General features: G+C 39.0%; 1 protein-coding gene across 21 annotated transcripts in view; it reads left to right on the forward strand.

The window, feature by feature from the left end:
* Positions 1–3,638: 3,638 nt before the first annotated feature.
* Positions 3,639–13,014, forward strand: part of LOC136446226 (CLIP-associating protein 1-like) — a 99,326-nt gene continuing 89,950 nt past the window's right edge. For 11 of the 21 annotated variants that reach the window (XM_066444542.1, XM_066444549.1, XM_066444545.1 and 8 more), the window contains exon 1: positions 3,639–4,401. In XM_066444542.1, coding sequence (XP_066300639.1) covers positions 4,213–4,401 — 189 coding nt within the window. In that variant the 5' untranslated portion in view covers positions 3,639–4,212. The remainder of the gene's footprint in view (positions 4,402–13,014) is intronic. The other 10 variants (XM_066444550.1, XM_066444544.1, XM_066444555.1 and 7 more) reach the window with 1 other exon arrangement.

Raw genomic sequence — 13,014 nt, forward strand, 5'->3', positions numbered from 1 at the left:
TTTAGAGGCAAAGTGCTTTGAAAATTTGGTCGAGCTTGATTCCTTAGATATCAAAGGCAACTTATTGAGAGAAATCCAAAGTCATTGGTTTATCGGAATGGACAAACTGACAAAACTAGTTCTTGGTAACAACAACATTGTCTCGATTCCGCCACACGCTTTCGAGCATTTAAATGGACTCAAGTGTCTGGATCTGCGTAGAAATGACTTAGTGTATCTCAACAGAGAAACGTTCTTGACTCTGGAAAACCTCATTAGAGTTGACCTTAGTGGAAATGTCCTTGTATCAAAAGCAGGCACGTATATCTTGCCGTGGAACGTTGTCCTGGAAAATTGTGTGGAGGGCCCGTTCATAAACCTGGACCGCATCACCAAGCAGTGGATACGAGTTGAGGCTGTTGGAGTGGTGTTGCATATCAACTATGACGCGAACGACGGCATGTTCTCTGTGGATTGGTCTCGCACGTTGAGACACATAAGCAATGATCCGAGCCTGGATTCGTGCAATGTGGTCCCACCAAATTATCCTTTGGGTCATTTCACAGCTAGCTCTCCTTTCGTCGTCATAGCAAAGAACAGTGGACAATTTGAGACGTCTTTTCCAACCCAATGCTTGGAGGCATGGAATGAGCCTGACGGCATAAATCTAGGTCTAAAAGGTGCAACAAGTTTGCGAGTCTCTGGCTTAAAACCAAATAGAGAACAGGTTGCCTTTAGCGTGGTGGCAACCACCCTGAAGACTACAAGACAAGTTACATACAAAAAGAAGGATGGTGACACGGAATATTCTTTACACGGAGTAACATGTTTTACTCTCATATATGATGCCAAACACATTTCGTTCTTTAACGTGTCCGAAATAAACCGAGAAAACGACACAAACCGCTTTTCAACAAAGGCCTCTTTGAACGCATATTTTAGCACATCGTCAGATTCTGCGTTTATTAATGCATCTTCAAATTTCATTAACACAAACAACAGTATAAGGATGTCAATGACCCCATATATACAAAGTGATACAGTTGTGACAACAACCAGAGTCTCCAGAGAACCACTATTTCCTGTCATTCAAACCAACGCGATTCCCCATGTAGTTGGTCGAACTTATTTAACTCCTATACTAATCACTGTAATAGTGGGTTTGATTTTTCTTATAAGCCTCCTATCTTTGTTTTGCTACTTTAAGAGACGTAGGAATTATTCAAATCAACAACAGGACCGATCAAACCTCCCTTTGTCGGGACAGGCTACACATGCCCTTCGGGGTAACCCATTCTATGAAACATCTGCGCATGAAATCTCCAAAATAGAGCTCGCGACTACACAGGACTCAGGTCAAAAGAACGACAACGCGTACAACGATATCAACGAAGACGAAGTGTACATTCCGTCGGGCCACGACTACTGCGAAGTCAAAGACGAGGGTGCTAGTGGAGAAACTAAACCAGTGACAGATACTAATGATTACAAGAACTTGCCAGAATCTAGAAATGTCGGCGCCAAGCCTGCCCTCTACAAGACGAACACTAAGAAGCTTGCTTCTGTGAACTGTAGAATATCAGTTACGAACTGTGTCGAAGTATTGCAAGATCAGACAGCCTACGAACTGACTGACCGAACAAACATGTCAGATTGTATAGACACTAAAATTTACGGGACATAGAATGACGTCACACGTTACACGTAGTTATAGGAAGGACCTGCTGCCCATGTATATGGATTTACTGTAAACGTCGATTCATAATTGATATTCATATCTCGCTACCATGTCTACCATTTAGATTATTACACTGCATGTGAGATGGGGTCATCGTTGTCAAAGTTGACGCCTTTTTTTGCAGAACTTAATGTTGATGTTCGTGAAAATGGTCATGAATTGTAAATGTTAATGATAATCATCAATTACTGTTGTATTTTGTGATGTTCTAAATAACGCTGAATGATTATCAAGACACCTTTTTTGAATGACCATGAATCAGACGTCGTCTTGAGTTGTGTTTTTCTCAATACGCACTAAGGGCATTTATTAGTTTAAAAATCATAGTAGGCTAATCTGAATTGGTATTTAGTGGTGAATAAGAAACATGTAGAAAGAAAAGCAAGGTTCAATTGAAGTATAAGTAAAAGTAACGTTATAAGTAGGGGGAATGCTGCGCACGCCGTCTAGTGGAAAAGGGGGCTTAACGTTGGGTAACATAAATTCGGGATTTTTCCGATAATGATTGACTGAAATCAATCTAGCAGAACAATAAACCATCCTTTTTTTCTATTATTCTGTCAGTATCAAGTACTATCTTTGCACTAATCATATATATGGTAGATTTTGTCTCTAGTCGTGCTGACACCATAATATTTCAACTTGAAACTACCGTCCGCCGCACGCACAATGACGGTGCTGTCGGACAGGGGTGAACATTAATTCGGGAGAGAAGATTCGTCTTGAATATCTTACCGCTAATTAGATTTTATACAGCAGCTATTCGTTCCATCCTTGGCTTGAGGAGAGTGCTATGGATATAGACGTGTCCAAGTAAAAAAATACACGAAAAAACGGCCGTACCGCACACATCAGGCCTACGGGAACAACCCGTGTGTTGAGTCGGTAGCTATAGAACGTCAAAGTCGACATCCACCGTCATGGCAACGTGTACATTATTCATGGAAAGTTAGCCGGATGCCGTAGCATTGATAATACTACTATGTCCATGTATTCCTTGTTGTGTTAGGAGCAAACTTTGAGGAAAATATCGTCCTCAGTCCACAATCACACGCAACATTTAGACAAAAAAGTGTTCCTCACAAACCTTTGTCGTCTGCTTGACAACAGGATTCTGGGTAATGATATGGCGGCGGGAAAATACACGTGCCGTAGGTTGTAGCAACAAAGAGGGGTTTTGATGATTGATCACACTTAGAGTCCAATTGCAGGTCAGCAATTTTAAGAAAATAAGTTGTCTTGTAAATGATTGTGTTTAGCAGGAAGCGGATGTGACATTTGTCTTATAAACCAGTCGACAACGATGTAGTGTGATTCTCCCACGAAGCCCTCAGACTGTTCCAATAAGGGACGGAGAGTTTTTGTCCTCGTCGCCTTCTAATGCATGCTTATCGAAGCTTTTCAGACAGTGTTCTGAATACGTTAGTCTGTCAAGTTTGCATTTCTAGCGGTATTACTGATGTTGCATCTAGCACATATCCCTAAATACCCCGTTTTCGAAAAATCCCGAATTTAAGTACCCCACGAATTTATGTTACCCAACGTTACATATAGCAGGTATAGTGATGTACTTATATATGACAGGTCGTTCGGTGTGATATAACCTAGCGCCACGGCCGCGTGCCTGTGAAGCTGTGTTGGGCCATTCGGCGTTTTTTTCGGTTGACCATTTCAAATCGTAAGAGAGGAAGGCTAAGTGGAAGAATAACTCATGTTACCCTGTACAGATATCGATAGTATTAGTAACGCTACTACGATTAAATTGTATGTCATTTCATTATAGTCGTAAAAACAAGCGCTGCTGTCTTTTCACAATACATTGTCATGTCCTTGGTACTGATATACGTTCAAACCGAGCAAAGAGGTGCTGTACCACTAACCGTCGCTAGAGACCGCCCGTGAGCGGTTTAGATTTCTGAGTGCAAAGGTCAGCCCGTGACGTCACGGGACGAGCAGACATGGCGGCCGGACAGTGATCAAACCCGATCAGGGATGCCCGCCACGGATTTTGTCGCCTTTCTCAGCTCATCTCAGCGTTACTTCTTCCCGTAACCACACTAGATCTTTAGCATTACCCTCAAGGTTTGCTTCTAGCAAGTTTTTAGCCTCCGATTGTGAAAACGAGCGACGAACTGGGATAATTTGTGCTTGTCAATTTCGTTATTTTTCAATTTCCAAAACAACAGACTGTTGAGAGAGCGCCATCTTCGCCTACATTTCGACGGAATATTTTGTCGCCGGGACTGCAGAATTTCCTGGCAGCGTTCGCTCAAGCAGTCATGCTCCCTTGTCTTTGATTCGAGGCTCCTTTGATTCCACCCTACTTTCCCTGGGGATCTCGTATTTTCCACGAACTGTAGTAGTTGTAGTCTGGCCTTTTTCCATCATCGCCCCGTGTGTGTGGATATAACGTTATTTTATAGAACCTCACCCCAAAACAGAAGGTTTCCAGCGATCGGAAACTCCCGGATATACCAGCTTTAAAGAAAACCATCATGGCTGACGGAGAGTTCGAGAGTTTTGTGGACGATGTGTTGGGGAAGGACACCACGAAGCGGCTGGCTGTGGCCGATGTGTTGGTGACTTATCTACAGGACCACAGTGCGCCCCTTCCCGGCGACTCATCGCTCATAGACCGCCTGGTGGACGGGCTGGCGGCGTGGCTCAACACGTCCAACTTCAAGGTACGATTTTTACACTAAAACACACAAAAATGTGTTCTTTATTCTACATCTTATACAAAAATATACACAATTTTATGCAAAAATATGTAGTTCTGAAATACACAACCGCTTGACAGTTACATAAATACAGCATTTCCAATAATCATTTTACCATAAAATACACAAGATACAAGTTCTATATTATACTAAAACACACAAATATCTGTCTTTCTTGTTACATCTTGTATAGAAATATGCATGATTTGATACAAAAATATTTATGCAAGAAATGGGCCTGAATACACAATTGTTTATACAAGAATTAATGTTATTACCTACATTTCACTTACTAGTAAATCATTTTAAAATAATACACAAAGTACAACTTCTTATACTAAAACACACAAAGGTTTGTCTTTTTCTAAGCATACTATACTCAGATACAATTTTATGCAAAGATAGTAATTTCAGAATACACATCATACAAAAAATACAGCATTTCATGCCAATCATTTTAAAAGAATACACAAAGTTTACCATTATCATACTCAAAATACTCTCAACTTTGCAGTCTTTCACGACAAATACAATGAGACATTTTTGTGACTTTTGGATGACGGGTTTGAAAGATTTGGCCATGCCCATATTTAATGGCAGCTGTCGCAAGCATCTGAATTATGAATACAGTTTAATTGTCGAGTAATCCTAGGAGGTAATTATGATATGGGATATCAAAACAATACCTAATATGAAATTATACTAACCAGCTGCTTGAATGTTCTATATGTTATATAGAATTTACAAAAATCACAAGTCTTAAGATTTTATATAACTGTTATATTTTGTACGTAAACACAAAAATGCTCTTTGTCGAACAGTATAACTGTCATTAACTGCCATATCTTTTCACTATTTCAGTTTTACATTATTATTACAATACAATACAATAGGTATAGAAACATAGCTTTGATAGTGACAGTCGTCAGTTCCCTGTATATATATATCATACCATGTATAGCTCAACTATCCAGACTGAAAATTGATACCCGATTACCCATAGTGCGTACATATTTACATGTGAGAACCGTGTCCTACTTTGAGGTGCAACACATGACTAGAACGCTTGAACAGGGCTAGAAATACTGGGTGCACAAATTGGAGCTATGCACCTGATTTTTCTATGTTGTGCACAGAATATTTCTTCTGGGCACCGAAGTTTTGCATGGTGCACATATCCCCAAAAATGAACTTCCAGTGCCGAAGATCTAACAACAGTTAAAGCTACACCAGGGCCATGGTCAAACCTAGCTGGTCGTGTTACGCTCATGACAATGTACATAGCTGCGAGAAGCGAGCATATCCAAGTAAACGGTAACAACACATTCTTCTCTCAACTCACATGATGTATGGTGTAATACTGTAAACTAGTGATCGTGTGGGGGAGGGGCGACTGAAAGATGCTTTATGTGTATTTTATTCAAATCAATACACATAAACAACGACCTATAACATTTATCAATGTTTTTAGTAATTGAAAGAGGAAGAAGAAGTCTGTACGTTTGACCAGCATGAAAGGAATCAGTGCTATGTCTACTTCTGGGTTAATTCTAAAACCAGCTGTGTGACCAAAAACAGATGGAAAAGTACTGTAGATTGTGACATTTTTACACTCTCTTCATACATCAGAACATTTCATCTGCCTTCCATTAATTGTGTTAGTTCTGTTGTTTCAACCACGAATTCAAAAGATATATCTAGTGCTAGTAGTAGTTGTACCAAATTTGTCATTTTCATCAAGTGCTGCAAGCTAAAATAGATTTATGATATATTCTAAGACCAAGACCATAAATCCATAGTGCCTAAGCTGCAACCTTTACCCCTCACATTGTCGCAGTTACAATCAAAACTGTCATTTATAGGGTTAAAAGTAAAAGACAGAACAATAGACTGGGATGGGTCCATGTCACTACTCACAGATGGGGACATGAGATAATGGTCTCTCCCATGGTGCACATTAACATAACACTGTCACTTCTGGTGTGTGTGAAGCCATCAACTCTTCTAAAACACATCATGATTGGCTAGCAGTGAAGATGGGTTAGAACAAGGAGGTTATCCTTGGTTAGAATATATCTATGATCCCACGAAAATTGGGGAACATTTACTTTAGAAAGAATCAACAAATTTTGAAATCTTAGGAAAACGTGAAATAGAAATCTATAATACAAATAGTTACAAAGATTTGAAACTAATTCTAATTCTAAAGTCGCAAGAATATAGACTTGGAATACACTCTACAATGTACAGCTGAAGCCATACCAATATGATAATAATTTAATTCAGAATGAAAGAATTGAAAGAGTCTTATAAGAAATTACATTTGCAACAATGAATCACATTGTCAACGATCAAACAAGTGTTTAACTTGATTTTGCCCGTGATATTTGCATAATTGTCAGAAGGGAGGCAATTTGAACTAAAAGTTATGTGCGTCTCTCAACGGCGTTCAAAGCCGATGAGAAAGGCTACATCGAAATCTACTTGTAAAAACAGAAGCTTTGGTATTTCCATGGGCTTCTGGAACATTCACGGACTTGGTAAAAAGTTAGAGGATAGTGAATTTATTAGTCAGTTTACTGGGTTTGACTTCTTTTCCCTAATGGAGACCTGGCACACTGGTGAGTTATACTTTCCTAATTATCTTTATTTTAGCAGTAGTAGAACTAAATCCAAGAGAGCCAAACGAAACTCAGGTGGTATTCTGTTCTTATTCAAAAAACAATACAAAAATCTAGTTACTAAATTGGAAAGTAAAAGTGAGGATATTCTCTGGGTTAGGATAGATAAACAGTTATTCAACTATGACAGGGACATATATCTGGCGTCTGTATACATCAGCCCCCAGAGGTCAACAATTCATACAAACAGAGCGTATGATATTTTTGATATACTTGAAGAAGAAATCTCACTTTACAGTAATCTTGGTGAAATACTGGTGGGGGGTGATTTTAATGCCCGAATAGGTACCCTGCCGGATCATATCACTGATGACTTTCCAATTATAGATAAACAAATCCTTCCAAACGACTATAATTTCGACCACCCTCTTCCTAGATCCAATATGGATGAAGCACAACCAACAGTTTTTGGAAAAAATCTAACTGATCTTTGCATCAATAGTAAAGTTAGAATACTAAACGGAAGAACTCCGGGAGACCTCCTTGGTAAACCAACATGCTATCAACCTAAAGGGTGTAGTGTGGTAGATTATGTACTAGCAAGCGAGGAAGTAGTTCTACGCAAATCAATATTTTTCCACATTGAGGCATTATCGCCATTCTCAGATCATTGCAAACTTATCCTACTGTTAGAAGGAAATTCAGGACCTTTTCAGCAAAAGGAAAACAACTTGCCGACTAGACCTTACCGCAAATTTGCATGGAGCGCAGATTCTAGCGAAAAGTTCAATAGAATACTCAAATCAGCACCCTTGTCCACTAGCATCAATACATTCATTCGCAAAAACTATGAACTAGAACCTGAATCATTAGAACTTGCATTACAAGACTTCGTTTCACCACTACAAGAAGCCGGACGTAAGTCTCTGACCCTGCATTGCACAAAAACACGAAAGCAATGCCGTCCGAATCAATTAAATAAGAAAAAATGGTTTAACCAAACGTGTGCTTCAGCCAGACGAGAACTGCAAAACCTGGCTAAGTTACTATCCAAAAATCCTCGTGACCCACATATTCGGGGCTCCTATTTTGTAAAGAAAAAACAATACACCAAATTGATACGGAAAAACAAGAAAGAGTACAAAGAAAATATTTCTAAACAGTTAAACTCATTCTGCGGTAACAACACTTCGGGCTTTTGGTCACTACTAAAAGAGTACAAATCTGATAATAAAACAGAAAACCACGATATGATCCCAGCTGAAAACCTACATGAGCACTTCAATAAGCTTTATGGTGAGGACCCAAACGAAACAGTTTGTAAACCACGTAGCAGTTTTGAAATACATATAGAGAAAGAGCTATTGAAGCTAGAAAAAAATCTCGAAAATAACCCTTTGGACACTCCGATTAGTAAAAATGAAATCAAACAAGCAATCTCTAAACTTAAGAACGGCAAAGCCTCGGGTAGTGATCTCATTCGCAATGAGATGCTCAAATGCTCAGCGCACATTATTTTAGTACCATTAGTCAAACTTTTTAATCTATTCCTGTCTGCAGGATACTTTCCCCAGGAATGGTGCAAGAGCCACATTGTTGCACTACACAAAGGTGGTGCAAAAGATGACGCAAATAACTACAGGGGAATTTCGGTGACAAGCTGCTTAGCCAAGCTATTCACCTCAGTTATAAATACAAGACTTACAACATATTTAGATGAATACAAACTAATCTCTCCTAACCAGGCAGGTTTTCGGAAAAACTTTGGTACAAACGACAACCTATTTGTTATGGACTCCTTGATTGGTAAATATATATCCGGTAATAAACGGCTTTACGCCTGTTTCATAGATTTTAGAAAAGCGTTTGACTCCGTTTGGCGCGAGGGGCTCAGATTCAAACTACTTAACTCGGGAATAGGGGGGAACTTTTACAACGTAATCAAATGTATGTTCGAAAAACCCAACACTTGCGTCAAAACGCCTTCCGGCCTAACACCACCTTTCGTCACTAATAAGGGTGTTAGGCAGGGCTGCAATTTAAGCCCTACACTTTTTAACTTATTCATCAACGATTTAGTGCAGGAGTTAGACCATATAGAATGTTCCCCACCCACTATACATAACCTATTGGTATCTTGTTTGCTATATGCTGACGATGTCGTTTTATTCTCTGAATCCGATAAGGGATTACAGTGTGCCCTAGACAGACTAAATACGTTTTGTTCTAAATGGAAGCTGCAAGTTAACCTAAAGAAAACTAAAGTTATCATCTTCAACAAATCCGGACGATCCTTCCCAAAACTAACTTTCTTGTTCGGACAGGACAAAATAGACATTGTTTCCTCATACTGCTACTTAGGCATTACAGTAACATCTTCCGGCAGCTTCTCTTTGGCCAAAAAACAACTGTCAAACAAAGCCCGTAAAGCCATATACAGCTTCAAATGTCTAACTCGCTCATCAGTTTCGCCCGATAGTTTACTGAGGATATTTGACTCATGTGTCAAACCCATTCTATTATATGGATGTGAAATTTGGGGTACCGAGAGACTGAACGACACGTCACCGATTGAAATTACACATAACCGTTTTTGCAAAAACATTCTTGGTGTTTCCAGGAACAGTAGTAATATAGCAAGTAGATCCGAATTAGGTAGACTCCCTCTGGACATTGAAATTTCTGTCCGTCTCATTAAGTACTGGTTACGCTTGACGCAATTGGACATCGCTACGCACCCATTGCAGAGAGACGCACTCCTATTTCAGCATAGCTCTGTTGCACATACTAATAGCCGTAGAAAAACATTGTTACAGCGAGTTAAAGAAATCCTTGATTGTAGCGGTTACTCATATCTCTTATACTCTGATAGTTCACTCTGTGACCCCAAATATGTATGTACTCTGATAAGGAACAGAATTTCTGATATGTATATCCAGACATTCCTTCATAATCTAAGTGCCGATACAGGTAAACTGAGATTTTATAAAACTTGTAAATCTGTATACACTAGAGAGAGGTACCTAGAACTTGCTGATTTTGAGTCGCGCTCGGCCATCAGCAAATTAAGAATTAGTGCTCACTCCCTAGAAGTAGAGAGAGGACGATATAAGAGTTTACCAGTGTGCCAAAGAATTTGTAAATACTGTACGTCCAAGGCGGTGGAAGACGAAACACATTTTATTTCCAAGTGTATATATAACAGCGACGTAAGAACCGAATTATTTAAACAAGTTATCACGAAATATCCCTACTTTTGCACACTCACGGATGAACAAAAAGCTACCTTTCTCTTGAAATCACAGAACCCACAAATACTAGAAAAAGTGGGACTTTTCGTCTTCCACTGCTTCCAAAAAAGAAGTCAAACCCAGCTAATTTAGATATAGCCAACAATTGTATATAGTACCAGTAACCTATTGTTACAGCAAAGTCAGACACAGTTTACTGACGCATGTATGTTTTTCCTATGTTTTTATCATGTATTTGCAATTAGCCCACGGGCACGAACTTGCAATAAACTTCTATAATAATGTAATAGTAATCCTGTCAGAATCGCTGGGAAACTACGGCTTAACTGTTATCCACTTAAAGGACATGTTTTTATTGCATTTCTAGTCTCATGCTGTGAACATCAGCATATGCAGGATAATTTGGTTGCAGTTTGAACATTGTAGGCAGTTAGTTTTATGGAATAGGCAAAACAAAAGGACACTTGCACTAGTCAATGTATTCTGAAAGGGCGAAGGATTTGATTGTGGGTTAACTATTGGTAACACAGTCTTTGACGTCAGTTGCATCACTATTGTTTTTAAACTGGCTCTTAATTAAACACCCTTTGTCCGACTTTCAGCTTTACAATTTATTACATTTATGTTGACTGTAAAAGCACCTAACATTAACTCTCCTAGGTTATCCTAAGACCACCAGATTAAAAAGATTGAAAAATTTAAAGACATCTACTAAATGCAGCATCAGTAATCCCTGAGATATGCACACTTCAGATATCCAGGTGTTCAAGACATTCTTCGAGAAGGCTCTGATATTAATATGATAAACACCATTTTAGAAATGTGGTGGAGTTATGACAGTTGATGTAATATTTTGGTAAATCAAGTTAGTTCAACACTAGACTACATGCTAGTAAGGCCATGACATGTGTTGGACTCATGACTAGTGTATATATAGAACTGTGTAAACGTTAGATTCTAAAGTTAGACTTTAGTATGACAAACCTCCATGGAAATGTCCCATACAAACACTGTCATGCAGTGCCTGTCAAATATATATCCTATACAACTGTACAACAGTGTGTTATTCTGTCTTTAGTTTAGTAGTAATAGTACTATAGAAATGGAGCGTATTTGCATATATGTAATATACTCACGATACCAATGACTAGTAATAGCATGTACAATGTCATGCAAATTATACGTTTTCTTCAATTTAGTACCATTTACAATAATAAAATGTGTACTTTTGTGAATTTCTATCGCAGCAGTTCCTTATACTACATTGTGATGTTATGTTTTATTAACCATCAGCAATTTCACTTGACAATGAGTTCCTATAAAAAACATGAAACCTGGTAGATATATACAGTAAACAACTAGCTGAAATTAGCATGTGAGATTTATCCGAAAGTCAAATCAAATCATTTTTTTTCAAAGATATACAGGCCACACTACAAGTACAAGTACAAGAATGTTAACCTTCTCCCTGCTGCCTAACTCTGTAAACAATAGGGGAATGGCTACTTCAGTGTACCTATCAATATCATGCTTATCAAAAAGAGTAGGCTAGATCAAATGAATCTGTCCGGATATGCAGCTAGATTTTGTTCAGTACAAATCTGGTGTGTTGCGCCATGAGGTGGTTGACCGGTATTCAATACATACAAATCCCAAGACGTGACCAGAGGATGTTTGGACGTCTCAAGTCGTGACCAAAGAAAAGTCCAGGAACGTTATATATAGTAGCCTGCCTCATTCCATGTGCGTTCTCCCTCTTTTATCTCATTATGGGATGAGAAAATCAATGGTAGCCAATTTGCGATCTCAGCATGGACACATCAGCAGGTTTGGGACCCTGTTTCTCAGATGGAAGATACTGAGGCTACTGTTTTTCTTAAATCTCTCATCCAAGACTATGCATGGTGTACAAAATGACTAACAAAGTAGTAAAAGTACTAACTTTAGCAAGTAAGTGTCTAATACCAGCTGAGAAAAGAACTAGGGAGCCCATACTTACACCACTTCGTTACACGAAAGGCTAACTGCCACCAACAAATCGTGACGTTATGTCCAGGACAAAAGATAAAAAAATGGAAGTTCTGCTGCAATACCGGGGGTACTCACCAGGGGGCACAAAATCGACCTTGTCCTTGTCTTCCCAACACCTACACACATCCCAAATATCATTACAATCACAAATACCTGGAAACACACACACACACACACAGACAGTCATGACTGCAAGATTTGTTATGATGATATCCCAGGATTTATGTTTTTGTAAATTGGAACTCATTGTCAATAGCAACTACTGAAGTTAACTTAGATGTGCAAAGGTTAGGTGTTGTTACCAGCTGTTGCTACGTGCCTATGAAGTGTTACACCGAGGGGCGGTTAAACCGACTAAATAATACTCATACAGATCCTTTTATCTTGTACGTACATGTAGGCTGTCTTCAGCACATCTGGAATTGATAGTCAAGTTTGTTTGATGAACAAGTGTATCATATGGCCTTGCTTATTACAATGTATCTTCGCTGAGAAGGTTATGTTTTTGGTAATGTATGTATGTATGTATGTCTGTGTGTGGGTGAACAGCCTCATGTAAGCTATGGTTGGATTGTGGTGAAATTTGGTATATACAATGTAGCTAGGCCTTGCCTTATTGAAAGAAATGATTAGATTTTGGGCCCCCCGGCTGCTTGCTTAGGCACTGCAGCAGA

The sequence above is a fragment of the Branchiostoma lanceolatum genome, chromosome 12 (genome assembly GCF_035083965.1).
Source record: "Branchiostoma lanceolatum isolate klBraLanc5 chromosome 12, klBraLanc5.hap2, whole genome shotgun sequence".
Taxonomy (NCBI): Eukaryota; Metazoa; Chordata; class Leptocardii; order Amphioxiformes; family Branchiostomatidae; genus Branchiostoma; species Branchiostoma lanceolatum.